The following is a 13,470-nucleotide window of genomic DNA, read 5'->3' as shown; positions in this document are numbered from 1 at the left end:
CCAGTGGGTGGGCCTATGTCCTCCCAGGCCCATCCATGGCTGTGACCATACCCAGTCGTGAAATTCATAGGTTAGGAATTTATTTATTTATTTCAATTGACTGATTTCCTTATATGAACTGTAACTCAGTAAAATCATTGAAATTGTTGCATGTTGTGTTTATATTTCTGCTCAGAGTACATGTCTACATGAAATGCAGCATTCTATAGATGTCAAGTTTAAACGTACCTCTTCTTCTCCAAACAATAAATCCCATGGTGTCTTTCTAACGTCATAGACACAGGGATAGCTGTATGTGGTGAAGAATTGCTGGAGCTGGGAAAAGAAACTCCTCACATTCACTTCAGTCCAGGTTCTCAGAAGATCAAAGATGCCTTCCAACATCACCTTTCCAGCCAGCTGTCTTCCCTTTACTAAGGTACTCTTCATGTTATTCCACCAGCTTGTAAGAGGTGACATAAAGTCTTGTTTTGGTTGTGGATATACAACATCGTCATACTGGTGCCATTCACCTTAAGATAAATAATGTTGAGGTTTGGTTAGAATGCATCGTTGCAGAGAAAACAAATCATAAACAAATATTGTTATATTACTATATACAGTTGAAGTCAGAAGTTTCCAAACACCTTAGCCAAATACATTTAATCTCAGTCGCAAATGGGTCTTCCAAATAGACAATGACCCCAAGCATACTTGAAAAGTTGTGGCAAAATGACTTAAGGACAACAAAGTCAAGGTATTGGAGTGGCCGTCAGAAAGCCCTGACCTCAATTCTAGAGACAATTTGTGTGCAGAACTGAACAAGTGTGTGCCAGCAAGGAGGCCTACAAACCTGACTCCGTTACACCAGCTCTGTCAGGAGGAATGGGCCAAAATTCAACCAACTTATTGTGGGAAGCTTGTGGAAGGCTTCCCGAAATGTTTGACCCAAGCTAAACAATTTAAAGGCAATGCTACCAAGTACGAATTGAGTGTATGTAAACTTCTGACCCACTGGGAATGTGATGAAAGAAATAAAAGCTGAAATAAATCATTATCTCTAAAATTATTCTGACATTTCACATTCTTAAAATAAAGTGGTGATCCTCACTGACGTAAGACAGGGAATTTTTACGAGGATTAAATGTCAGGAATTGTGAAAAACTGAGTTTAAATGTATTTGGCTAAGGTGTATGTCAGGACCCGGTTACGAACCTGGGTCTCCGGAGTGAGAAACAGTCACTTAACCAACTGAGCCACGAATAGTCAGCAGAACCCAGAAGATGAGGCAGACACAGCAGTACTTAAGACGGTGTATTTAATAAAGTAAAAAAGAGAAGTCCTTCAATACAAAAAGGCAAATCCACAAGGTGGTAGGTATAGCACAAAAAAGCCTCAAAAGATACTCAAAAACAAAAAACAGAATTCCACAAGAGCGTCCACCGGAATCGACAAGAGCACACAGAACACTAGGGCTGGGTGCTAACATACAAACACAGAGCACAGAACTGAGGGAAACTAAGGGTTTAAATACAATCAGGGGAAACGAGGCACAGGTGCAAATAATAATGGGGAACAAGGGAAAAAACATAAGGTCAAAAAGCACAATGGGGGCATCTAGTGACCAAAACCCGGAACAACCCTGGCCAAATCCTGACAGAATCCCCCCCCTAGGAACGGCTCCTGACGTTCCTACCAGCCACGAGGATTAAATGTCAGGAATTGTGAAAAACTGAGTTTAAATGTATTTGGCTAAGGTGTATGTAAACTTCAGACTTCAACTATAATTGTAACCAAACAATTCTATGCATCTTATCAGACTGGCTTTATAGTTTAATGGAATACTGTATATACATTTTAGAATTGAGCAATATGGGCTTTGCAACAAGTGTTGACAAAAGAGGCTCTGTTAATACACATTGTCTAACCTCATCTCAACAAAATCGGTTGCAATTGCAAATGCAGTATAGAGATTATACAACATTAAACTGTACCTTCAAGTGTCAAAAGCTTTTGACTGATGGACAGACACCTGTTGACAAATAGCGTTGAGTTTGTCTGGTAGATGTGCTCATATGTACCGTGATCATAGTGCTTCCCATTCCACTTACTATAAACAAAATATTTATAGGGTATGGAACAAATATCAATCTTATTCCAGTTGGGAATCACCACCTGTCCTTCAACAAGGAATCCATCTTTCCCCAAAGCACTGTGTAAACAAAATAAAACATGTTCATGAGTGGTGAATAAACCTCATGTTGAAGTCAGTTGAATAAAAACAATGGACAACTAGTCTAAAACACCCATGTTGATTTTGTAAATGCAATAATCAGTTGAATATATTTCAGTAATACATTGAGTACATCCTTGATTATATAATTGTTCACACACTTGATTAAAGTCCACAAGTCAATTATTTTCATTAAAGACCTTACCAGATGATAAACATTTCCACAACATTTCTGTCCCAAGATCCAAAAAGACTTCCAGATCTTAAGAATATCCGGTCAGTTGGGTTCAGTTTGAAGTCTTTGGAAATGACAGCATGGAAATAGATGGTGAGGTCATCACTCTTAGGGACCTGTTGTGTTCTTGGTGGCCTTTTTGGAAGAAAAGTAACAAGAGAAAATGTTTCATTTTATTTCCAATATATAACTGACTCAAAATTGTTTAAATTTACATGATCTACTTTTTCTCCTGTTAAATGTTATAATATTCTTGCACCCAAAAAAAATACTGGTCCAGGATAGTTACACGGCTTGTTGTTCCAATACTGTGTCCAGAAAAGTTACACTAGTCCCTCCCTTGACAGGAAACATACATTGAAACATAAGACGGAACTGATTCACTATACTGAACTTACAACTGAGGAGGCAGTGGCTGATGCTGGAAGCTGTCTTCATTGCGTTGGTTCAGAGGCAGATTTTTCTCTACAGGCGGGGCGTCAATAGTCGATGACTTGGATGCATCACCACCACCCGTATTACTCAGCTTCTCTGGTTCCTTGTTTGGCTTGGAAGTCTCTTGCCTTGATTCTTGAGGCTTGTCACCAGTCTAATTATTAAGTTCAAGAATGTTACAGTACAACAAAAACACAGTTTATTCCACATTCTGAATAATAACAGAATAGAAATATATGCATTACCTCTGCCTTGTGGGATCCAGAAACAAAGTTCTGCGAGTTTGCTTCATTTTTCCTGCTCTGGTCTCTGTAGTTACTGTCGCCAACCCCTTGCCTCCTGGACAGATCTCCCGTCTCCTGAGAGGTCCCTACCAGAACGTCTTTATATGACAACTGCCCTACTGATTGACTTGGACCTGAGGCAGGTTCTGTTCTGTTCTGATCTTTTCTCTTAGATGTCTTCTCAGGCACCTCCTGTGTTACTGAGGGTGCTGGACTAGCAGATTGTGTTTGACTAGTGTTTGGCTCATCTGTTGGGTCAGAACCCCTCTGATCACCAAGGGATACTTGGGTTTGGTCAACACACTTCTTTGAGTTTGCTTCATTTGTTATATTCTCGTCGGTCTGGTTACTAGAGGTCTTCAGTTCATTCAGACCTCTAACCTCTGTGTTATCTTCACCATCAAGGCTTTTTGATGGCTCCGTTGACCCGTGTGACGTCCCCTTCAGGTCTTCCTCATCCAAGAGTTTACTGTCTGGTTGAGTTGGGTCTGAGGCAGGTCCTCCTGTGTTCTGATCAGCTGTCTCGGGTGTGGATGAGGCCTGTGTGACTGATGTAGGACTAGGTTGGTTTGGCTCATTCACTGTTGCGTCTACGTTTGCCTTCGATGGACCCTTGGCCTGGTCTTCTGGCAGTGTTTGGTGTGGGGATGGGTTTCGAGAGGCTATAGGCATGGTTGGAGGGCCAGCAGGTGTGGCAGTGTTGACAGGAGGAGGGCCAGCAGGTGTGGCGGTGTTGACAGGAGGAGGGCCAGCAGGTGTGGCGGTGTTGACAGGAGGAGGGCCAGCAGGTGTGGCGGTGTTGACAGGAGGAGGGCCAGCAGGTGTGGCGGTGTTGACAGGAGGAGGGCCAGTAGGTGTGGCGGTGTTGACAGGAGGAGGGCCAGTAGGTGTGGCGGTGTTGACAGGAGGGCCATCCACCGCTGAAGTAGAGCTCTCACTGCCAGACAACTCATCTTTCTCTTGACGTGTGTCAGTGCTCAGCTCAACAGCGCTGGAAGAGCCTGCACTCTATGAACAATGTATACAAAAATGAGGCCTTTTAATACATAAATCATTAAGGATCAGCATTTCTGATTCATAAGCCCTGCCCATTAAAGCGTTCCCATTCCATGCTAATTTCACTGGGTTCCCTTGATGCAAAACCCACGCAAAACTCACATCCTAACGGCACAAATTGAAAGTGTGACTGGTTCTGTTAAAACTAATATAGAATTGTACATCTCTTATCGCCTCATAATAACGATACTCTGACTTAACGACAGATGTTGAGTCATTTAAAAAGAGGTTACAAAAAACAAAATATTTAGAAGCCTGTTTAATAAGATGACATAGAAGGCGTATGAATGCTCATAACAGGAAATGAAACAACACACCCGTCTGCTTTAAGTAAAGTGTTACCGAATTTTGAACTACCGGTATGTAAAACAATCCTGACTCTGCATATGCTCTATATTCTAGTGGAGATTTGGGACCTTTTTCTTGACATTGCCCCCTGGTTCTTCACTGGAGTGTTTCGTAGGCGCGTCGGTCTTGTTCTCTGACCACGTCAGTGGCGCAGCCTCCTTCTGGGGCTCTGCTTCACGGACCACAGATGTTTGATGCTCTGAAGTGGTCCCACCTGACATGGAGGGTAAAGTCATTTAGATCCACATTAACTACGTGTGATAGAGACATGCAAACCATTCTGACCTTAAAAAAAAAAAAATGTTTTACTGATTTGCTTCCTTGTCCTGGACAATGCTGTATACATAGGACAATGCTGTATACATAGGACAATGCTGTATACATAGGACAATGCTGTATACATAGGACAATGCTGTATACATAGGACAATGCTGTATACATAGGACAATGCTGTATACATAGGACAATGCTGTATACATAGGACAATGCTGTATACATAGGGCCTTTCTGGGTAAGGTCACGTGATCAGAAGCAGCTCCTGCATGGGTGTGCATGCTGAAGCGGGATCCTTGGGGGCTTCCAATTAGGACATCACCCCATTAAAAGTTGAAATGCAAAAAGGTTAAGGTGATATTCTGACTTAATGGAAGCAATTGTGAGTAATTTAAAAACAAGTTTAGGGTAAGGTTAAGGTTAGGGTTTAGGGTAGGGACATCCCAAGGATTCACTATTGTAAAGTGGCTGTTCCACTGGATGTCAGAAGGTGAATTCACCAATTTGTAAGTCGCTCTGGATAAGAGCGTCTGCTAAATGACTTAAATGTAAATGTAATACCGGATGCATACTCCTGGCAGCAGTGGTTCTCAAACTCATGGCCGGCATTATGGGTGGGCCTTAGGGGGCCTGGCCTGGCCTATCTACCTCCTGGCCCATCCCAAAAAAATGTATAATAATAATGAGATATATGTTTAACCATAACACTGATTTATGTCTGGTATAGGACATTTAATGTTTAAATTACCTCAAAGAAATAACTGTATTGTTAAATTAAATATGGCTTAGGTAATTATGACTGACAGGGTTTGAGATCGATGATATCCATCATGAAGTCACGTCTCTTTTTACCGCCAGTTCAAATTAGCAGCGGGTGGAGCGTTAGTTAAACACAACAGTGTGCCTCGGTGATCAGTAACCTTGGCGACCTTCAAAATGGATACTAGACATTGGTTTAAAAAGAATGCATCATCTTTTGCAACGAGGGGCGCTGAAACTCCACTCGTCAAAACCACTGCTTGGTTGCTGGCGATCATGGCAATGCGGCTAGCCCTCAGAGTTCATTTTATTAGTACCATAATGTTTTAGGACAAATTAATAAGGGATTTTTTTGTGTGATTGCGTATATTCAATGGATTTATTAAAATAACTGGTAAGCGCACGGTATGATAAATACCACTTTTTTTGACAGCGGTTCCACACATTCGGTGACACAAGTTATTTCGATGTTATTCTGTTGTTATTCCGCTATACGATTGAATTACATTATATTAAATATTACTATAACTATATGGGTGTGTTGACTGTGATCAGCGCAGGGGAATGTAAGTGTGTATAGTCAGTTTAAATGAACAAAATAAGAACTTTTGATTTCATTTGCATGGCGCAGCCTAGGCTGCACAGACAAGCAACATAGTTGAACTCAAAATATTCCCAATTTTTATTTTATATTAAGTCTTATGTTTCTTAGGACCTGCCTAAACTAAAGAATGGGTTTATTTGTGATATATATATATATATGGATTTATTAAAATAGACTCCCATCCACATCGCACACTCGTCAAAGGTGGTGCCGGCATGCACATGGGAGGTATAAAAGGCTCATGTCGGTGTAACGTATACGCTGGGAGTCGGAAAGCGAGTGCAGGTGGTGAGTTTAATAAAGGGAACATCGAACAATATAACAAAACACGAGTAGAGTATAAACATGAAACTGAACTAATACTGCCTGGGGAAAGAACCAAAGGGAGTGACAGATATAGGAGAGGTAATCAAAGAAGTGATGGAGTCCAGGTGAGTCTCATGTGGCGCAGGTGCGCGTAACAATGGTGGCAGGTCTGCGTAATAATGATTAAGCTGGTGACGTCGATCGGCGGAGAGGGGGAGCGGGAGTAGATGTGACAGTACCCGCTCTCTGACGCAGGGCGCCGACCAGAGGAACAGTCCCGAGGACCAGGCAGGTCGCCTCGAGCCGGCAGAGGCGCGGGAGCCTGTCGAGCCGGGGGAGCCTGTCGTGCAGGCAGAGACGCGGGAGCCTTTCGAGCAGGCAGAGACGCGGGAGCCTGTCGAGCAGGCAGAGACGCGGGAGCCTGTCGAGCCAACCGAGGCATGAGAAACTGACGAGCCAACCGAGGCATGAGAAACTGACGAGCCAACCGAGGCATGAGAAACTGACGAGCCAACCGAGGCATGAGAAACTGACGAGATGGCTGAGGCATTCCCGGTAGCTTTGACAATGGAAGTCTGACGAGCCAGCTGAGGCATCCCCGGTGCTGCGATAGTGGCCAATGGACCCGACGTCACCAGAAAGAAAAAAATAAATCCCTGTTGCTTCCATTTGTTGAGGCAGTATTCTGTAATGTATACACTGGGAGTTGGAAAGCAAGTGCAGGTGTTGAGTTCAATAATAAACGGAACATCGAACAATATAACAAACATGAGTAGCGTATAAACATGAAACACAAACTGAACTAATAATGGGTGTAATAATAAGTAAACTGGTGATAACGAGCGCCAGAGGGGGAGAGGAAGTGGACTCGATAGTCAGCAAGAATGTGGTAAAAACGGGCCTGTTTTTTTTTTTTTTTTTTTTTACATTTTGTGAAGTAGGAAGATGTATAGAGGCAATTCTATATTGGATGCTTCCCAATCTATTTAATTACTGTCTGAATTCCTCTAGCCTTGGTCTGCAAATGCGAACAAAGATGTGCATTAGCCTATTATAAAGAGATATCAATATGAACAGCTTAGAGTGGTGTTGTTAGTAAAAGCATTTGAATATCATTGAAATCTTTACTGTATTTCGCTATTTCATGCAGTAGGCCATGCATGATACAAATATCACGGCGCTGGAGTTAAGAGATCAATGTAGGGTTAATGAGGAAGCCTAGTGATCGTCAACAGGCCACGTCAACACGTGAAACATGGTCCTGGTTATGTATTATGTTATTACATGTTTTAAATGCTCTATAACAATTGAAATTTGAATTTCAACCCCACCCATTTGTATGAATTGTATTTTTACATCTCCTTAAAAGGAGGCTGGGGCCCGACCATGGAGTTTAAATGCCTGACCAACTGATTTGCTCTGGCGCAGGACCTGCTCAAACTTGTGGGGCCGGGACCCTTTTTTTGTGATAGGAAATTAACCCCCTCTCATAATAGGAACAAAACTCAAGTGAGATAAATATTGCCAACAAGGAGTTTTACTATGACTTCTGCAGTGCTTAGCCAGATGAACCATGTCTCAAGGATTTGGGAAAGAATGTTTTAAAGCCACGCCTCTTGGCATTGGAGAGAAAATTAGGTCGTTTTCAAGCTAATTTCCTGCAATTCTTTAGGTTTTGTCATTTGGCAGAGAAATTGTACATGCCGTCAAATCAAAGGCACTCGATATAAATTACTTTTTGACTAAAATGAAAACGTGTCAGTTTGTCACTTTCATGAGGTTGGAGTAATAACATGTTCGACTACTTAAGACCTTAAGATTGAGAAAATGTACAACTAAGGAATAATGTTTCTCATCTCTCATTTACTTCTCCAACCCCAAATCAAGGCCTGGTCTGTTTCACAAGCGTCCCCTGGTCTGCTTGGTCTGTTTCACAAGCGTCCCCTGGTCTGCTTGGTCTGTTTCACAAGCTTCCCCGGAAGTCTTGCAACGTTGTGCCTTTGGGTTGTGCCTGTGAGCCTCCCAGGCCCATGTTTTGCCCAGGGTTATGAACTGAGTACTGTGGATAGCATTATCCCTGTGAGCCTCCCAGGTCCATGTTGCCCAGGGTTAAGAACATACATTGTAGACAAATAATATTACATTGTATTTTATTACACCCTCTATATTTATTCCACGAATACCTTGGCCAAAATGTGTTTAATCATTTGTTGTTAGTAATATTTACTTCTGAAATTAAAATATAAAAAATATTTTGTCAATTATTTTGTATATATATTATTAATCTGGCCTTGGATTCCTTGAAGTACGGACCACACTTTGAGAACCCTTTCTGTACGGAGTATGCGGTTTTAAATTCAGCATTTTAAATAGAATAACATTCTACAAAATATAAATCGCAACACGTAAAGTGTTGGACCCATGTTTCATGAGCTGAAATAAAAGATCCCAGAAATGTTTCATACGCGCAAAAAAATGTCTCTCTCTCAAATGTTGTGCACAAATTTGTGTACATCTGTTAGTGAACATTTCTCCCTTACCAAGATAATCCGACCTGACAGGTGTGGCATATCAAGAAGCTGATTAAACAGCATGATCAATACACATGTGCACCTTGTGCTGGGGACAATAAAAGGCCAATCTAAAATGTGCAGTTCTCTCACACGTCACAATGCCACATGCTTACTAAAGGAATTCGTCCAACCGGCCTCAAAACTGCAGACCACGTATTGGGTGGGCGAGCGGTTTGCTGATGTTAACGTTGCGAACACAGTGCCCCATGGTGGCAGTGGGGTTTATGGTATAGGCAGGCATAATCTATGGACAACGAACACAATTGCATTTTATTGATGGCAATTTGAATGCAGAGATACCGTGATGAGATCCTGAGGCCCATTGTCGTGCCATTCATCCACCGCCTCATGTTTCAGCATGGTAGGGCACGGCCCCATGTCGCAAGAATCTGTACACAATTCCTGGAAGCTAAAAATGTCCCAGTTTTTCCACGGCATTCAAACTCACCAGACATGTCACACATTGAGCATGTTTGGAATGCTCTGGATCGACGTGTACCACAGTTCCAGTTCCCCGCCAAAATCCAGCAACTTCACATAGCCATTGAAGCCGAGTGGGACAATATTCCACAGGCCACAAGCAACAGCCTGATCAACTCTATGCGAAGGAGATATGTTGAACTGCATTAGGAAAATGGTGGTCACACCAGATACTGACTGGTTTTCTGATCCACGCCCATACCTTTAAAAAAAAAGTATGTGACCAACAGATACATATCTGTATTCCCAATTATGTGAAATCCATGGATTAGGGCCTAATGAATTTATTTCAAATTGACTTATATGAACTGTAACTCAGTAAAATCATTGAAATTGTTGCATGTTGCGTTTATATTTTTGTTCAGTATAATAAAACAACAATAATTAACCTAGCCTACCAGCCTGGTCTCATAGACTAGACGTAATATAGTAAATGTAAATCTGAGTACTCAAATTGGTATGGTATGTTACGTTTGCTATGGTTACATAAGACAGAGGTTTACTTAAGGCAAAATCTAGTAGGGTCTAGCAAACCAAAGGTTGCACGTTTGAATCTCATCATGGACAACTTTAGCATTTTAGCTAATAAGTAACTTAGGAACTACTTTTTTAACTACTTTGCAACTATTTAGCATGTTTGGTAACTCTTCCCCTAAACATAACCTGAACCCCTAACATGAACCCCTTGATTTGCTAATGTTAGCCACCTACCTAATGTTAGCCACTTAGCTAATTTTTGCATTAGCCACCAAGCTAATGTTAGGTACAACAAATTGGGAATTCATAACATATCATACGTTTAGCAAATTCATAAGGTATTGCAAGAATTGTAATTTGTAACATATCATATGAAATGGATGATGGACAGCCGTAAATTAATACATACCATATGAAACATAACGTATCATTTCATTTCATTCCATTTTACGTTTACTATGTTACATCTACCCCTGGGTCCAGGTTGAGCCTACTAAAATGGTGTGGTTGCATAACATCTAGTTAATCTAGCCTGTTATACTGCATAGTCTAATGCTGGGCATACACTACACAACTTCTAAATTCTTAACAACTTGGACATGTTTACATTTCCCGATTTACTTGTCCCAAGTCTTTCATTCCATCCATCCTCAACCCCAGCACGTGGGTGCTAACGTGATTCCCTAGTTGATCCTGCCCCGAGTTTCTCAGTTGTCATAAGAAAAAAATGCAGACGCAAACAGTGAGCATATAAACAGCGAAATGGTTCCAATCATTTTTACACCGTTCACTTTTCCCATGTTGGATTTTGATAACACTTAAAAGGGCTCTGTTTCATGTAGGCTAACATTGGCATGCCGTTTTGTTAAACATGTAAATCTCTTTTGGAAACGGTGACGTTTATCAATATATCCCAAGACAGTTCACAGAATTGTAAATGTAAAGAAATGTAGCCAATTTCTTCATTATTACATTTAGCAAACATTAGATAGGTAAGAATGTCTGCATTAACTCCAGATCATCATGGCATTTGTTGTTCTTTATGATAGCCACATTAGCAGCTAATTAGCATTTCATTTGTTGGGGCTAAATACAGGCAAATATATTGATAAAAGTCATCTTGTCCGTGAGAGAGTTACACAGTTATCAAATAGTCACACCAGGGTATGCCTTCATGAAAAACAGCCCTTATGTTTGGTGTTTCTAAAATCCCTCTTGGGAAAAATTAATGGTGGAAAATGATTGGAGCCATTTCCCTGTTTGACCGCTAGGTTTTCTGGGTATTATGACTCATACTGTGGTGCTCTATTTGGCTGGCAGAGCCAGTCTACCCCTGAAAATAACATATAGTCCTTGGATCTTAACGAGCAACAGACATCTTGGGCTAAGTGTAAGCATCCAAATATGATAGCTTTATTCCCCGCCATTCATATATTACATACTTGAAAATAGTAATAAATAATTAATATATATATATTACCTGTGGTGCAAATTTGAGCAGCTAACCTCAATCCGCATTCACTGCAAAATTTTGACGATCTTTCCACTTGGTAACCACAGCCAGGACACTTCATCTTGAAGTAGCCGATCTGTTTGCAATCAAAAACACGCCATCATTACAAACCATTCATATGATTCAGCAGCCTGATCAGGATGCTTTCACTTTCAATTAGCCAACGCCTCATCGAAAGATATGGTTGGGCTCATGGCTTTCCAAAGTAGGCTACCGCTCTAGATAGCCTATGAAAAACTACTTACAATGAATATTGAGGTAACTGTGATTTGGAATTCATTTCTATGACCTGCAAGACTGTATAAAACAGTTTCTCCCTTTTCTATCGAGATGACGAGGATTTGACCAAACTATACTACTTGTGAACAAGGATTTGTTTTTGATCATCAGTTTTATCGTAATTTCGACAAAACACAAAACAATTTAAATATTTTGCCCAATAATATTGAAACATACAGAAAGATACATTCACCTTTTACATGTTAATTTGTTCGATTGTCACCCAATAAGCATCGTCTTACCGTTTTGTCGACTCCTCTTCACGCTGTCAAATCTCTGTCTGTGTCAATACTGAAAGTCTATCGAAGATACGAACATGTTGTACTGTACATTCTGATAACTTTCGTTTTCCTGAGAAAGGGTGGAAACTTTCCTTCCCTTGTATAAATATAGATTATCCACACGGTGCATTATGTTTTGTGACAAAGTGGAATTATAGGCTGGTAGGCCTACTTATAAACATATTTTGTCATTTAACTTTTCACGTTTGCCTAATTAGTGGTTTTCAACCTGTGGACCGTCCGCTTTTTTTTCTTCCAAAATTAATAACAGTTGGGGATTTTAATTAATGGTATTAAATACATTTTACAGTATAATTATATATGTATATATATATATAATATTTATAGTACAAATGATTAATTATAATACGCCTTTAATGTCTTACATTCACTGCTAAAATTGACCCAAATTTGATCGCCAAGTTTTCCTGCTAAAAACATTCCGCGACTCCGCGAATAGCTGTCAAGAGGTTTTTGTCAGTGATTTGGTGGTGCCAGGAATGGAACAGGTTGGGAACCACTGACTCTGCCTACTTTAAGGCACCATCCAATTTTATTTGACAGATTTACTGACAGCCATCAGTTGATGCATGGGTGTGGCAGGCGGTTGCATAGGAGTGATTTCAGTGCCAACAGAAATAGAATTTGAATTCCATAACCTTGAATTTGTCATGCACAAATTGACTATTTCATTGAGTTCAATATTAATTTGAATATTCAAATGTTATATTTAGTTTCAATATGGTATATATTGGAGTCATTGTCTACAAACCTTCAGTTCAAGATTACCAAAATTATATTCAACTTCTCAGATGCATTTACATTAATGGCAGTTTGGAGTGACCGACCGGGAAATTTCACTTTAATGAACCTCCAACCTTTGAACCATAAGGTCTGTTTTTTTTTTACAATTACAAACTTATTGTGGATAATGTAGCTAGTTTCACCATATTGTCAATGTTAAGCAAGCTAACCTGTTAACCACCTCAAGTAGTACTGGTTGAAGTACTGCTCAGACTTCTAAAGCACTTTAACACAATAATGTTGGATTTAGGGGGAAGTTATTCCACTTCTGACTAGCACGTGAATGCCCAATTAGTGTTCAAATGATGTATTAAGATGTATTATGTTGACAGTATAGTCAACTGACAGCTCTAACAATGGGAAATACATGTCAAAAAAACAAAGTTCTTTCAATCCCAATACCACAGAGAGTGTTTAAGGTTATTTAATATGTATTAAAAAGGGGTGTTACAGGAGAAAAGCAACAGGACAAGGACTGTCCCACACCACATACACGCGAGAGGCCATAGTTGTTGGGCATGAAACATTCGTTGCCGGCATCACGGGGTTCC

General features: G+C 40.5%; 1 protein-coding gene across 1 annotated transcript in view; it reads right to left on the bottom strand.

Annotated features, from left to right (window-relative positions):
- Positions 1-12,173, bottom strand: part of LOC135558357 (E3 ubiquitin-protein ligase rnf213-alpha-like) — a 63,700-nt gene extending 51,527 nt beyond the window's left edge. Inside the window, exons 1-8 of the mRNA XM_064992106.1 lie at positions 12,077-12,173; positions 11,523-11,631; positions 4,639-4,784; positions 3,128-4,174; positions 2,846-3,036; positions 2,418-2,582; positions 1,974-2,191; positions 229-512 (exon numbers count right to left, since the gene is read on the bottom strand). Coding sequence (XP_064848178.1) covers positions 229-512; positions 1,974-2,191; positions 2,418-2,582; positions 2,846-3,036; positions 3,128-4,174; positions 4,639-4,784; positions 11,523-11,616 — 2,145 coding nt within the window. The 5' untranslated portion in view covers positions 11,617-11,631; positions 12,077-12,173. The remainder of the gene's footprint in view (positions 1-228; positions 513-1,973; positions 2,192-2,417; positions 2,583-2,845; positions 3,037-3,127; positions 4,175-4,638; positions 4,785-11,522; positions 11,632-12,076) is intronic.
- Positions 12,174-13,470: the final 1,297 nt, after the last annotated feature.

This window comes from Oncorhynchus masou, chromosome 17 (genome assembly GCF_036934945.1).
Source record: "Oncorhynchus masou masou isolate Uvic2021 chromosome 17, UVic_Omas_1.1, whole genome shotgun sequence".
Lineage (NCBI taxonomy): Eukaryota > Metazoa > Chordata > Actinopteri > Salmoniformes > Salmonidae > Oncorhynchus > Oncorhynchus masou.
This window is presented reverse-complemented; position numbering and strand designations above follow the sequence as displayed.